The 15,752-nt window shown below is 50.9% G+C and overlaps 1 protein-coding gene across 1 annotated transcript; it reads left to right on the top strand.

Moving 5' to 3' along the window:
* The first annotated feature begins 1,709 nt into the window (after positions 1-1,709).
* On the top strand, positions 1,710-6,828 carry Slc32a1 (solute carrier family 32 member 1). Its single transcript, XM_047540754.1, has 2 exons — positions 1,710-2,648; positions 4,901-6,828. Exons 1-2 carry the CDS (start codon positions 2,256-2,258, stop codon positions 6,086-6,088), a joined length of 1,581 nt encoding a protein of 526 aa, XP_047396710.1. The 5' UTR covers positions 1,710-2,255; the 3' UTR covers positions 6,089-6,828.
* The last annotated feature ends 8,924 nt before the right edge of the window (positions 6,829-15,752 follow it).

Below are 15,752 nucleotides of genomic sequence, written 5' to 3'. Positions count from 1 at the left end.
AGGCAGGGAGGGAACAGGAGGTGGAGATCTTTGGCTAGAGGAACCTGAGGGCAAAGGCTTTCCTGCCTTCAGGGATTGGGGTGGGGGTAAGGTCTGCATATAGGGTTAATCTCTGGCTGGAGGATCTGTTCTATTTCAAAGCTTCATAGGAGGAGAGGTTCTCTGTGTTTCAGTTGGAATACTATCCCGTTTTTTCTTTGAGTCCTATCGTCACTAGGAGGGTCTGTCTCTGGGGGAGAGGTTTGATCAGAGTGATTGGAGGTGGGGGAAAATTCTTCAGTCTAGGGAGAGGGTTTCTGTCAAGCAGGGGCTGGGAAGTTTTGCAGGGTTCCTGGGATATTTTAAGGGGGTACCTCAGGAGGGATGAGGGGTGTCTCTGCCTGATGGAGGTTCCCCGTCAGGAGAGGGGAACTGGAGACTATGAGGCGCTTGGGGTAGAGGTGGGTTGGGGAGCCTGTCTTGGTCCTGGCAGCTCAAACTGGCTGGTCAAAGCCCTCAGGCCGCCCTACTTGTGCGCTGAGGTGAGCTAATTCAGAAATACTGTAGGGGAAGAGACTGGAGTTCCCAGGGAGAAAGGGCCTCTGGAGAGGGGAGACTGGGGGCCCTTGCCTTTTTCCTTTCCTCCAGCTTCACCCTTTACCGGCCCAGTCATTTGTCCTTCATCTAGTCTGGGACTACCGGGTGGTTCCCTGTGGTTTATAGTTTAGGAGTCGGTGCCAAAGCCCAGCTGTGACATACCAGGAGCGAACCCACACAAAGCAGCCGACCCCCAGTACCAAGGGGTTCACACGTGCACAAACACAAGCAATCCCATTCGGGAACACATATACACACACAATCCAGCACAGAAGCTCCGCACGCCTACAGACTTCAATGCGCACAAAAACGCACACAGGGAATACACAAGGTTTCGGAATCTCACCGCAGAGTTCATACAGATCCAGTCCATAGCAACATCTGATAGAGTATCTGTCTTTGTCTCTGGGACTCTCTCGTACAAACACGCACCCCACTCAACAGAAGCAGCCCAGGCTCTGACAGCCCGGTGGCTGCGGTCTGAGCAGATGCGGAGCGCACTTTATGCCTCTATGAGCGCAGGGCCGGCGGTGCTGTGAGCCTTTTCCTCCGTGCCGGACTCGCTTCGCCGCTCTTAGCCTGGGCATTCGCAGACCCTCATAGTTACCGAAAGCTGTCCTCTGAGTCCTGCTTCTTTCCACGTCCCCTAAACGAGAGGTGGTGAGGGAAAAGCGAACCTTTCGCCTCCATTCTGCATACACTTGGAGAGCGGTTAGTAGCGAACAACCCGCCGAACGGCTTCCATCGCCAAGTCCCTGGACGGAAAGAGACAATTCAGATGACCGAACCCAGGCTAAGCATCCTTGAGAGCGAGCGATCCATGACGGCCACTTTTGCCTTGAAGAGTTTAAGTGCGACTGTTGGGTGCCAGAAAGACAAATCGATGCCCAGACGGTCCGCTCAGCCAGAGACCGGTAACTGTTCTGCTGGTGTTCTGGGTGCCCAGATGAGTTCTAAGCGAGGATCTGGGGCCGCCCAGCTCCTGGATTCTGGGGGGTTGGTCCGGGGGCGGGGGGACTGGAGAATCAGTCCACCCGGAACCCCTCCCTCCCTGCGGTGGCAAGGTGGGAAGGGCCAGGATTGGAGCTTAGCACCTCCTCCAGAAATGCAGCACTTCGGCCCCCACCCCTCCCTCCACTCTCCCTTTCGCGGGCTCCCTCCCGCCGCCTTCCCAAGGGCGCCCTTCTGCCCCCAACTCACTTCTAAATCCCTTCGAGCCACCCTTCTCTTCTCCTTGACCCCTCCTCACGCCCCCTGCCTCGGGGTGTTTCCCCTTGCCAACCTCCACCCCCGAACCGCCTGATTCCGAGGGGCGGGAGCGCATTGGGCTGCGCACGAGTGGGGGCGCCGCGCCAGCCTCGCGTAGCTGCTCTGACGCCGCTGCCGCCGCCGCCGCCGCCGCCGCCCTCCGCAGCCCAGCCTGCGCCCCGCGGCAGCTCCGCAGTGCACTAGCCACCGCCGCTGCCGCCGCTCGGCCAGTACTGCTGCTAGTCTGCCGGCTCTGGCCCTGAGAGAGCCTCAAACGGCAGCCGAGAGGGTCATGAGCCAGAGCGCCCCGGGGCGCAGTGGGGAGAGCAAGAACAGATAGCGGCCTCGCGCCCCCTGGCCCTCGCTGTCTTAACGCGCGCCCGCCGCGTTCCGGGTCCCTTCTGTCCTTTCCTCTGAGCCCCGCCGCCGCCATGGCCACTCTGCTCCGCAGCAAGCTGTCCAATGTGGCCACATCTGTGTCAAACAAGTCCCAGGCCAAGGTGAGTGGCATGTTTGCCAGGATGGGTTTTCAGGCGGCCACGGACGAGGAGGCCGTTGGCTTCGCGCACTGCGACGACCTAGACTTTGAGCACCGCCAGGGCCTGCAGATGGACATCCTGAAAACCGAAGGTGAGCCCTGTGGGGATGAGGGCGCCGAACCGCCCGTCGAGGGAGACATCCATTACCAGCGCGGCGGCGGCGCTCCGCTGCCGCCCTCAGGCTCGAAGGACCAGGCAGTGGGGGCTGCTGGCGAGTTCGGGGGCCATGACAAGCCCAAGATCACGGCGTGGGAAGCGGGCTGGAACGTGACGAACGCCATTCAGGTGAGCGCGGGATTCCCAGCTCTGCTGGTCCCCATCTCGCCCCCACCCACCTCTGAGTATCGGGCTCTGCTCCCACACACATCCCGCGATGATCTCGCCTGCGATACCTTCTCCAGTACCCGTGAATCCATCTCCCTTTCCCCTATTCCTCCTAGCCTTGCCCAGGGATCTACGCCCCTAGGTGGTGTCTCCCGCCCTGATTCGCACCCCTCCCCGCTGCTTCAGCTGCAAGACTGCTTCGGCTGAGGCTTGGTGGGAGACACATCCAAAGACCCTGCAAACGCAAGGGAAACGGGTGGGGGTGGGGTCGGGGAGGGACGAGGGAGAAAGAAAATCAGGAAGAGTATTATTGCTTTGCACTTTGGAATGGATTCACAGCTTCATTTTCGGAATGAAAAGAGAGGGGGGCATAGTTGAGCTGGAAGTCTCCTTTTCTGACACACTCATAAAGCTTGCACACGTACATAGGCAAGCACACATGTCCATAGTCCCCCTCCCCACGAACAAAAGCGCACGCGACACGCATCTATTTATAGATCACAGGACTATCCCAAATAGACCTGCGTACATCCTACACCCTCCCACACACGGAAGCGCATACTTTTACATAGCAAGCATACACATACTCTATGAACATAACACGTGCACACGCAGGCACACAATCATGCAGACAGGACCCAGTCTGCTCCCTCAGTTGCAGCCCTGTTAGAGACAGGCAGGCATACATATAGGAACGCGCACACGTATGCCCACAAGCATTTTTGGTCCGCGGAACACCATGCTGCCTAGTTGCACACTCACCGGCCCCTCTGGGCCGAAATCCCGGCTGCATCGCAAAGAACTGGTCAGCGCCTCCGGGAGACCCTAGCGAAGCCCCCCTCCAGAGCCTTAGAACAGCCCTGTCACTTGGCTGCCTACCTGGTTCTCCTACTCCTAACCCCTCATCCCCATTCTCCACCAGGCGGCGCCGGTCTCCCTTGAGAGAGGCTAGAAGTCCTCACAACGACCCCGGGAACTGGCAGGGGCTGGCAGGTCTCTACTTCAGGGACAGAGGAGGTCTCAGTTCCGAGAGCCCCCGGGCTCTGCGGCTTGGCCCCCAGGCAACTCCGTAGCGCACCATCGTTGAGTTGCAGAAGATAGGTTTCCCAGGAGTGAAAGGCCTCGGCGAGGTTGCGCCCCGTCACAAGCTCAGCGGGACTCCTACGTAGCACGAGCCGAGGCGCCTCCCTCTCCAAGACGGTGGACACAACCTCGACAGAATAGGGACAGGCTGGGGGGCCGCGTCTGCCTTCGTGGTCGCCCGTGCCTTCGTCCGGGGCGTCTTTCAAGACCCCGTTCGACAGGCTTGGAGAGAGGCCAAGATTGTAGGCTGGAGATGCGCATGCCTCAGGGACCCCGGATTTCGTTAGCTTTTCTTCCCCATGCGGATTCTAAACTGTACTTCCGCAACCTGGCTCGCCCAGCCTCATGGCTTCTGGTTCTAGACCCCAGATTGATTTGGCTTTCCCACTGCGCTCCAGCTTTCCTGGTAGGCAGGCCCCTATCCTGCTCTACCACTTCTGTTTAGTACCCTGGCCCCAACCCACTTCAGCTTTGTCCTAAGGCTCCATTTCCAATCCTACCCCCTTCCTCCCTGCGCCCCATTCCCCAAAGGCCTTGTATCCCCAAGACGACGTCACATTCCCTCTGTTTTTGCTTCCCGTGGCTTTGCCCCACTTTCAGTCCCTCTTCCTCTGTACCCCATATCCTTTCCCACGGCTGCTTTGTTTCCTTCTCTGGTTTGGTCCTCCTTAGAAACCGTATTTCCCTGGTTAGCCTGCACCCCATTCCAGCCCCACCCGTTCTACCAGTGGCTCAGACCCAGCTTTCTTCCTTTTTAATCTCCTTTTCCTGACCACCCTCCTTCCAACCGCTTCTTTCTCAACTCCTCCCGGCTCCCAACGGTCCCGGGTCGACACCAAGAACCGCTTCCAAGTATCTCTGCATTCCTCCTAGCCATTGTCCATCTTTCCTCCGCGGTTCCATCCTTAAACACCTCCCTGTCCATCTTGGATTCAACACCCAGGCTCACCATTAGGCCCCCTTTCACCCCGCTTCGGCTCTACCCTCAATCTCTCCTCTAGGACGGTGTAGCCACAGTTCTCACTCTCCTTAGCGCCCCCTTGCGACAGCTTTAAGCCACGCCCCCAGGGTCCCTCTTCTGAGGCTGAGACTGTTGAGCATCCGGGTCTGGTTGCTTCTCGGTTCCACAGGGCATGTTCGTGCTGGGCCTACCCTATGCCATCCTACACGGCGGTTACCTGGGGTTGTTCCTCATCATCTTCGCCGCGGTGGTGTGCTGTTACACCGGGAAGATCCTCATCGCGTGCCTGTATGAGGAAAACGAGGACGGCGAGGTTGTGCGAGTGCGGGACTCATACGTGGCCATAGCCAATGCATGCTGCGCGCCGCGCTTCCCCACCCTCGGCGGCCGCGTGGTCAACGTGGCGCAGATCATTGAGCTGGTGATGACTTGCATCCTGTATGTGGTGGTGAGTGGCAACCTCATGTACAACAGCTTCCCGGGGCTGCCCGTGTCGCAGAAGTCCTGGTCCATCATCGCCACAGCCGTGCTGCTGCCCTGCGCCTTCCTGAAGAACCTCAAGGCTGTGTCCAAGTTCAGTCTACTGTGCACTCTGGCCCATTTCGTCATCAATATCCTGGTCATAGCTTATTGCCTATCGCGAGCGCGTGACTGGGCCTGGGAGAAGGTCAAGTTCTATATTGACGTCAAGAAGTTTCCCATCTCCATTGGCATCATCGTGTTCAGCTATACGTCGCAGATTTTCCTGCCTTCGCTTGAGGGCAACATGCAGCAGCCCAGCGAGTTTCACTGCATGATGAACTGGACGCACATCGCCGCCTGCGTGCTCAAGGGCCTCTTCGCGCTGGTCGCCTACCTCACCTGGGCCGACGAAACCAAGGAGGTCATTACGGATAACCTGCCTGGCTCCATCCGCGCCGTGGTCAACATCTTTCTGGTGGCCAAGGCGCTGTTGTCCTACCCACTGCCCTTCTTCGCTGCTGTCGAGGTGCTGGAGAAGTCGCTCTTCCAGGAAGGCAGCCGTGCCTTCTTCCCCGCTTGCTACGGAGGCGACGGGCGCCTCAAGTCTTGGGGGCTGACGCTGCGCTGCGCGCTTGTCGTCTTCACTCTGCTCATGGCCATCTACGTGCCACACTTCGCTCTGCTCATGGGCCTCACCGGCAGCCTCACGGGCGCCGGCCTCTGCTTCCTGCTGCCCAGCCTCTTCCACCTGCGCCTGCTCTGGCGCAAGCTGCTGTGGCACCAAGTCTTCTTCGACGTCGCCATCTTCGTCATCGGTGGCATCTGCAGTGTGTCTGGCTTCGTGCATTCCCTCGAGGGCCTCATCGAGGCCTACCGAACCAACGCGGAGGACTAGGGCGCGAGAGAGACCCCGGTCGCGCTCCCGCCCCGCCCCGTCCCCCAACCTACTCCCACCAGCCCCGTGCGCCGTGCCGCCGCGCTTGGGAAGCCAAGCTTCAAACATCTCCGGTTCCTAGTTTCTGATTATTCGGGGATGGGGGGTGGGAGGGGCTAGGGATCCACGATCCATCGCGTCTGCGTTTCTGTTGTCCTTTCTTTTCCACAACACCCTGGATTGGGGGGAAGGCGGGGCGCACTTGAGGGCAGGTATTCTGTTTTACCGGAGGGGCCCCGACAATTTGGTTTCATTACTGAGGTGGGTGGGAAAGGAGGAAGAAGGGGCGCAGCTCGCAGGCGCAGAAACTTGACCTTGGGGGGACATTTCACAGTCATCCAGTGCTCGGAGTCTACAGCGTCCAGCCATTTCCAGCAAGAGCGCTTCCCATTCCCGAGACATTTCAACATTGCAGCCAGAAAGGCTGGACCGGGAAATTCATTTCGGGTGGGCGATTTCCTTCGGCGCAGCCGGGAGAAGCCGCGGCGGGGCCGGTTTGCCTGCCGTTTTCAGGAATCCAAACTCATCTTGTGCAATTTATCAGGTCGTGGAACTGTTCTACTGTGCGTGTGGTGTGCTCGTGGTGAATAAGATGAAATGTATATCAGAAAAAAAAATCTATCTCTAATTTAGATTGCGGTACATAATTATATCCGCAAATAAAGAAGAAACAAAGGCCTGTGCGGCCGCGTGTTAGTTCAGCTCGTTCTCATCAGCCGGATCCCGCGCGGTGGGTGGGGGGTAACCTTCTTCAAGAGTGGTGGGCAGCTCTGGTTGAAGGGCCTCTGATTGGGGAGCTCGGAGACTGGTTCACGGTTAAAGGAAATTCTCGGTGTTGTGCCAGGGCAGGAGGGTGGGGAGTGGAGGGGAGCGTGTTGTGGCGCGCTCAGCCGTTTGTTCCGATCCAACTGAGAATGCGATGGGCGCTCTCAACCTCCTATTCTGAGAGAGAGAGAGAGAGAGAGAGAGAGAGAGGGAGAGAGAAGGTGGGGTGTGTGTGTGTGTGTGTGTGTGTGTGTGTGTGTGTGTACAAAATCCCTACAAGTTTATTCAAAATGTATAGACAGCCCTCTAGGGCTGAGTTATACTGGGTGCTAGAAGGAGCAAAACTAACCCTGTCCGGTAGTTTATAGTCTTTGAGGGAGCCAGGGAATAAACAAAGACATGCAGAAATTCACGACTAGGCTGCAGACTTTTAGAGAGCTGTAAAGGAGTAGGCTGTGTATTTCCAGGTCCCCAGGGCCAAGCATTAAATTGACCTTGCAGACATCTCTTACCCAGAAGCACCTTGCCCCAAGTTCAAGCTGGGGTTTACAGGACCAGGGCAAGGAGATTCAATCATTTAGAATCAACAGTCTCAGCCATTTGAGTCCCAGTTTCCCCTTATCTTGTGCAGCCTGAGAACATGTTTGTCTGAATTAGTCAAAGGATCCAGTGCTTTTTAGTGTGGATCCTATTCCAGGGGTAGCGCCTGCATTGCCTCTGGGAGCATTTGTCCACGGACTACTGGGAAGGGTTCAGGATTAGACTTTCCTGATGGGAGCTGGGACCGAAGGACCGGAGGATCGATGGGATGTGCCAGGGTCCTCTCAGTGAGAGAAGTCACCACAGAGACCTGGTTGGGGGCAATTTCTCCAGATGTGATCTGTGCATGAGAAAGAACCCAGAGAACACCAGAATGCCTGAATAGTATGTATACTTCTACCTGTAACAGGAGAGGGGGAGGATTGAATGAATGTGAATGGAGAGGCTGTACTTTTGTCTTGTAAGATCTAAAATGTGTGTGTAAATGAATGTGTGTGTGTGTGTGTGTAGCATTAAGTGTGGAAGTGCTAGTGACCTCACATTACCCTGGTTCTGCAACCACAGAATGAAGCGGGAGGGGAAGTGGGTAGGATTCAGTGCCCTCATGATCAGTGGTTCTGACTCTTTAGAACAGGTCATTGAGAGCTCCATGGTCATCATTGCCTATTTCCCTTTGTCACTATTATTGTGCCTTTAGATTCCAGGACAACCAGTCCTTAGTTTTGCATCCCCCACGACCACTGATGTCTCCCAGACCCAGGCAGGAGGGAACTCATTGTGTATTTCCATGCTTTATTTCTCTTTGCTTCTCAGTGAGTCTGCGGACATTTGGATGCACTCTGAGTCAGAGCTCAGCAGTCTGTAGCCTTCAGAAAAAGCCCGACATCTACAGCAGAAGGGAATGAGTGAGCATCACGCTGCACCAGCTCTGTCCTTCCTGTCTTTAAAAGGACAAATGAGACACTAAGAAGGCTGGGCAGTGGCAGCCATATCTGGAGCTCAACTTGATCCTCTCCACTGGGTCCTGGCTCCTGTCTTTGTCCTCAGCTTGCAGGGGCCCAAGTCCCTATGGGCAAATCCTGATGGTGGCAGGTGTTGGGGAATAAATTTCCCTGATGCCCCAAAGGGAACCTTGCATCCTGGTCTGTAGGACACCACCCCCAGATTCATATCCGGGATACTGGGAGAAATGGGGAACAGCAATAGATGGAAATTCTTTCTGCAGTCCTTGCCCCCTCCCCAAGTGCACACATAAAAGGAGAAAGGAAGAAGTCCTAATTTATCCTCAGCCACAGAGAGCTCACTGAAGGCATCTGAGTCCCAGGGAGCAAATATGCCTTACAAGGCTCGTTCCCAGGTTGAATTGAGAGGAGAAATTGGTATCAGTCCTCCTCAGGGTTCCCATCAGTTCATACAGTTCACCCTCTCTTGACTTGCTGTGGACTCTAATAGCTGTCCCTGCCTGCAGTGGAGATGTGTTGGTGAACCTGCCTGGCCCAGAACCACCAAGATCCTTGTCCTCCAGAAGAACCCTGAAGTCTGAGCCAGGCAATCCCCAGACCAAGACGTCCCTACCTCACCCCCCAGTGGTCAGAGTGAAAACTGCAGCCCTTCAAAGAGGGTTCTCTACCTTTACAATTTGGCTTAGTCTGTCAGTGTATCTATTATCTATCTATCTATCTATCTATCTATCTATCTATCTCTATATATCAATCTATATCAATCATCTAACTGTCTTCCTTCCTTTTTTCCTCCTTCCCTCCCTTCTCCCTTCCTTCCTTTTTTTTTTTTTTTTTTTTTTTTTTTTTTTTTTTTTTTTTTTTTTTTTTGTTGTTGTTGTTGTTGTTGGGGAATGAACTCAGGGGCACCCAACACTGAGTTGCTTAGTGCCTCACTTTTGCTGAGGCTGGCTTTGAACTTGTGATCCTCCTGCCTCAGCCTCCTAAATCACTGGTACCTCTGAGCCCAGCTGAGTAAACTCTTTCAAGTACACACCAGTGTCCTAAATGCTTCTTACTTCCTCCACTTTAGTGTCTTATTCAGCACATTTTAAAAGTGGACATTTGGTCATTGTTTCCCCACACACAGAAAGATGCTATATTATAAAACATGTTTTGTGATCTGTTATGCCCTATCCCTTGGAGAGAGGGAGGAAGGGGTCCAAGGGATCCAGTCCCTGTTATTGAGGGGAAGACTTTAGACACAAGAGATAGGGAGGGGTTTGGGTAGAGGAGCGGGCAGACAACTGGAGGACTCAGTTCTGTGAGTAGAGAGGAGGGGAGCACAAACCTGGACATGCAGGCCCCAGATGGGGTTGGTTTGACACCAGGGATCCAGGCTTTGATGTCTTTCCCTCTGCTCTTTTATTTTCTCCTTTCCAAATTACACAAAATTTCTAACATACAGAAAAGGTGAACACACATATGCCCACCAACTAGACTGAATGATTAACATTCTACCACACAAAATCTATCTATCTGTCCAAAAATCCATCTTTTTCAAAAATGCACTCTGAGGTTACAGACATCAACATATATCCCTCCAAAATTATTTTTTTTGGGGGGGTGGGGTTACCGGGGATTGAACTCAGGGGCACTTGACCACTGAGCCACATACCCAGCCCTATTTTGTATTTTATTTAGAGACAGGATCTCACTGAATTACTTAGTGCCTCACTTTTGCTGAAGCTGGCTATGAACTTGAGATCCTCCTGCCTCAGCCTCCTGAGCTGCTGGGATTACAGGCATGTGCAACCATACCCCCCCAAATTCTTAAGCATGCAGAAATCAGTGATAGCGACATTCAAAATAGCCCAGGTCAGTTGATAGTAGCCCTAAGCTGAGCCATACTGGAACCTGAGGCAAAAGGAAATATCAACAGTACTCAGTCTCTCTTTATTTCAATTTTTGTTATTTTGTTCAGCAGAGTATTTTGAACATTGTGGTTTACTTTTGTGTTTTTTAAAAACTATTACATTAAAATACTTGCTTACTAAATTTTTTTGTACCCTCTTAACTTTTGCTCCTGAGGCAAATTCTTTACTTGGCCTCATGCTAGTCCCAGCCTGGGTGTGAAGTCGGACATGAGAGATGAGCCCTGTTCCATAGAGATTTGGTTGGGTCTTTTAAAGAATCTGGCTCCCAGGGATTCCACGATGATGCAGTGGGCACCTCTGCCCGCTGTGGAGTTAACAGGGGGCATGTGAGAGCAGAGGCTCTGGCCAAGGACATGAAGCAGGATGACTGGCAGTGCTGGAGGCCCATGGAGGTCGAGGGAGCTTTGTGTTCCTAACAGTTCCCAGCAACCCTTTGGACAGGTGGGATAGAAACAGGGTGAAGAAGCAGAGGATACTGTAGAAGAGGTGGTAGGTCCAGAGTCTAGACTGGGGAAAGAAGCACAGCCAGAGGGAGAGCACCAAGAAAGGAATTAAGGTGGTTACTCAGTACCTGATTCAAGGTCTGAACAGTCCATGGAATTTACTTACCAAATATTTATAGAGCACTCACTAGAGGTCACATATTGGGATAAGGACTGCTCTAGGCTCAGGGTTACAGCGGTAAATAAGACGGACATGGTCTCCGAATGGCAACTGAATATCATACCCTACGTCCCCTAGATGCACAGAGAACTTGGGACAGACCTAGGAGACCTAAATGAGAACAATGTCATTTGGACCAAGCCTCAAGCTCAAGAGACTGAGCATCAAGGGGCCCTTCAACAAAAAAAATATTGATCTTAACTGAACCCTGTTTTCCCCAGGTCAGTGTAAAGTGGGAGGTCATAAGAAAGGGAAAGGGCCTCAGAATCGCAAGTCTGCTTGGGCCTTTGTGAAGTCTTGAAGAGTCTGCTGATCTCCCACACCTTAGAACCCATTTCACTCTCTGGGCTTTGTCAGTTTACCTCGGATCTCAGCTGGAGCAAAGACCCTGATGTGGGCTGCTGTGTAGCAACCTAGAGGTGCGACTATTACAAGGTGATTTGCACAGGGGAAGCCTCCTAAGAGAGAAATGATTCTAAGAGACAGTAGAGAAGCCAGGCTTGGAGTGGGGGCAATTCTAAAATCCATGTGGCACCTGACACTCATCTAGATATTTGCTCTAGAAAATGGAGTTATGGCTGGCCTTAGGAAGAGGGGTTCTTTGTGTCAAAACATAAATCTGCTCAGTAAAAATGTCTAACACCTTGGGCACCAAGTCATACTAGTTTGGGCCACATCTTTTCAAGGCAAACATAAAAGGGGGAGAAAAGCTTCCTGTCCTTATCTACAAGGATATCTGAGAAATCATGGGAACTTGAAGTGCTGGTATATTCGTGGAAGGCCTCCGTGAGAGAAGACAAGGGAACCTCAGGGGTCAGGGAGGAGACTAGTCCATGAACTAGGGAGGTCCCCTAGGACCAGGAAAAACCAAAACAGCTTTTAGCAGGAAAAGAAATGCCTGAATGCCTGAAGCAAGCAGAAACAAGAGTCAGGGATCCTTGAATCAGCCATTACATAGTCCATCCTGCAGGCAAACTTCAAAGCATAAAGGTAACATGTGCTTCTCATCAAAAGTGATAGATATGGAAAGTAACAAGGTGTAAACTACAACCTGTGGTTTCAGCAATACTGTAGAATAGATAACCTGGAAGACACTTTGCTACTAGTATCTAAAAATGCTGGATCTAATGTGACATCTTTCTGTTTTCTCTTGGTACCAGGAATTGAACCCAGGGGTGCTTAACCACTGATTCACATCCCCAGTCCATTTTTATTTTTTATTTTATTTGGGGGGGGGATACCAGGGGTATCCCCAGCTCTATGTTGTATTTTTTTATTTAGAGATAGAGTCTCACTGAGTTGCTTAGCGCCTTGCTTTTGTTGAGACTGTCCTTAAACTTGCAATCTTCCTGCCTCAGCCTCCTGAACCACTGGGATTACAGGTATGAGCCACCACGCCCAGCCAAATATGACATCCTCTTAAATGTAGGGCTCAGCTTTAAAAGGGGGTCGGGGGAGGGAATGCTTAGATGAAAACAACCAAGAGAAAATTGAAAAGCAAAGTGAAAAGCATGTGAGTATATGCTTGGGAGTGGCTTATTGTCATCAATAACCTGGAAGTTAACTTTAATATCTATTGAAGATAGGAGATGAGGTTTTGACTGTCAGACAGGAAGAGTCAGATCTGTACCTCAGAAAATCTAGCTAAGACCTCCTAGGAACCTTTTGCTTATAGGAAGGATAACTGAAAACAATCTCTTTGGCACAGGAAGATGGCTGGGATGTTTGTCAATCTTTTGTGAAAAAGAATAGTTCCCAAGAGAACTAATAATCATGATCTTCTACCTCACATTGGCTTACAATTCAAATTTAACCTTCTTCCTAGTCTAGAAATGCCAAACCAGGAAAGTAATATCAGTTTCTGGCTGTCAATACTTCTAGGGTGTCTGAAAGAAGCATATATACTAATTCTTTGGTGACCCATGTTCTTAACTCAACCCACATGGGGTTCTCACAGTAAATATAAGAGGAATCTATCACCAAAAAGTGAGTCAGTGGGAAAAAAAAACTCAAAAACACAATATTACCCTCCCAAGTACTTCAGCTAATAGAATACTTTGACAGAGACCATGAAAATACCTTTTAAATTATTCAGACATAACAATTGAAACAAGAAAAGATTGAGACTCACACACACAAAACCCCGACCAGAATTGAAAAACAGCTTCCATAATTGAAAAATGTAATAATTGAAATTTAAAAATCAATAGACAACACTGAAGAGAGGAATAATTAGAAGATATATGTGAATAAATACTTCAATATGTGAATAATTAGAAGATATATGTGAATAAATACTTCAACATGAGTAAAAAGATGTAAATCTATAGGAACTATAGAAAAGAGGTAGGTGGAATTCAAAATAGAGAAGTCATAACATACATCTAGTAGGAGTTCCAGAAAGAAGGAAGAAGGAGAGAGGAAAGATAAGACATGAACCATTAATCTGAAGGACATAACAATTTGCAATCAGGATAAAAAGAGAAAAAGATTGATATTCAGATACACTGTGTGGAAATTTCAATAAGCCAGAAGATTTAAAGGCAACCACTTAAAAAACGAGAGAGAGAGAGAGAGAGAGAGAGAGAGAGAGAGAGAGAGAAAGAGCAAAGAAATATATGAAAGTTAGAGAACTGGGCACGGTGGCGCATGCCTGTAACCCCAGTGGCTTGGGAGGCTGAGGTAAGAGGATCGCAAGTTCAAAGCCAGTCTCAGCAACTTAGAAAGACCCTGTCTCTAAATAAAATAGAAAAAAGGGCTCTGGATGTGGCTCAGTGATTGACCACCCCTGGGTTCAATCCGCAGCAGAGAGAGAGAGAGAGAGAGAGAGAGAGAGAGAGAGAGAGAGATTGATTTAGAGAGTCAGTTTGACAGTTCAGCATGTCTAATCCTCAAACAAGAGTTCCAAGAGACTGAACAGAAAACAGAATCGTCAGGAGTTCAAGGCAACTACAGCACTTGAGTTGCTGCATTGAAAGGGACCACTGCTTGCCTATCATGATGGATGAAAACAGATCCGCATCAACACACATCATGAAAGTCAGTACCCTAGAAGCAAAGAACATTCAGTGGTTTCCAGAGAGAAAGAAAATGTTCACATAAAAGATCAAAGCAAAATCTCAGCAACATGAAACACTAAGGAAAAAAATGGAAAGTGCTTTCAATTCTAAGGGAAAATGGCTTCCAAACTAGAATTCAGCCATACCTTCAACATTATTATCACTGGTGTAGAAGACACTTAAAGACGTTCAAGTTCTCAAAAGTTTATCTTCCATACCCTCCCTTATATTCCAGAGACTATTGTAGAGTCTACTCCAAAGCAAGGGAGTACACCAAGAGAAAGCACACATGAGAGAGGAGATGGGGCCATAACTTACAAGTAAGAGAAAATCCTGAGATGATGGATCAAGACTCCAGGATGACAGGTGTGGTACAGGCACAGGGCAGCTCGCCAGGTTAGAGCCAGCCTGCTTTAGAAGCAGAAACCTATATCACATTTTATGAGTGAAATAATTGAGGGATATTTAGACGACTGAGAGTTTTTTGGTTCTCTTAGTACAAAGTACAATCATACATTGCTTAATGATAGAGATATATTCTGAGAAATTCACCGTTAGGTAATTTCATCTTGCGAACATCAGAGTGTATTCATGCAATGAAGACGTCTCCAATGTGTGCATTACCAAATGTGAAATAAAGGGGGAATTTCTAACATAATGAAAAATTGTAAGAAACATTAACAGCGGTTCTCGAGGAAGGTTTGAGGTCTTCTCCCTTGCTCAGAATGTCTATTCAGAGCCTTCTTTTATAATTAACTTGACTTTATCCCTCAAAATTGAGTGTTCCAGGGCTAGTACATTCAAGGCAACTGCTCTGATTCTTATTATCTCCTTAGGTAGAGGAGAGGAAAATGGGAGGAGAGCGTGCCCAACGTTTTTAGGGCTAAAACTGGGAGTGGGTCACATCAACTCCACTCCCACCCTTACTGGCTAGAAACTGGTGACAGGATTTTACCTAGTGAGATGACCATGTGGGGGATTATACCACTAAAAGAAAGATTTTACACATCACGGAGTAAAGCAGTCCTTTTCTCAGGTCTTAGTGAGAGGACACAGCCTGTGGGAATTCATAAATGAACATACTCTTAAGTTTTTTTATTATATTGCAACATATACAGAAATGCACCAATCGTAAGTGAATAGCTTGAAAGTGAATAGCTTGAAATTTTTTCACAAAGTGAACGCCTCTGCATTACGAGCTCTCAGTCCAATAAGTTAAACTCTCAGCACTATCCGAATTTGAATTCCTTGACAGTTTGAGGGAAGGGTCCCAGGGAAAGGATCTCCTCCAGTCAAGTCGCAAGTCTAAGGAGGAGCTAAGCACACGGAGGCCGACCCCCGGCAGAAAAGGAGCGTCCCTCCCTCAGGGAGGCGGGGCGTGACTAGCCAAAAGCCAATCAAGAGGCCGGAAAGGGCGGAGCAGGAGGGCGTTACGCGTGGGGGCGGGGCTTCCTGGCCCTCATCCCTGATTAGAGCGAAGGGGCGTAGTCGCCAGTAGGCTGGCGGCCAGGTTAACCAGTGGCAGGATTCGTGGTCGGAATGGCCTTGGCCTAGCGGCCCCAAAAGCGACCTAGGCCACCAGGGGGGAGTTAGGTGGAGATATTGGCCGGGCTTCGCGAGAGGCGGGGATTCCGAAGTACTTTGAGGCGCGAGCCGTGCGGCGTTCCGCAGGGGGCGGGGCCTCGCGGCGGGGCCTCGCGGCGGCGGCGGAGCGAACGCTGCG

Source organism: Sciurus carolinensis, chromosome 2, assembly GCF_902686445.1.
Source record: "Sciurus carolinensis chromosome 2, mSciCar1.2, whole genome shotgun sequence".
Taxonomy (NCBI): domain Eukaryota; kingdom Metazoa; phylum Chordata; class Mammalia; order Rodentia; family Sciuridae; genus Sciurus; species Sciurus carolinensis.
This window is presented reverse-complemented; position numbering and strand designations above follow the sequence as displayed.

What these genes read in the sequence shown, in the direction of transcription:
- Slc32a1 (XM_047540754.1), top strand. Translation starts at nt 2,256, where the DNA reads ATGGCCACTCTGCTCCGCAGCAAGCTGTCCAATGTGGCCACATCTGTG. An exon ending in ACGTGACGAACGCCATTCAG is followed by an intron (nt 2,649 to 4,900) that starts GTGAGCGCGGGA and finishes TCGGTTCCACAG; the next exon opens with GGCATGTTCGTGCTGGGCCT.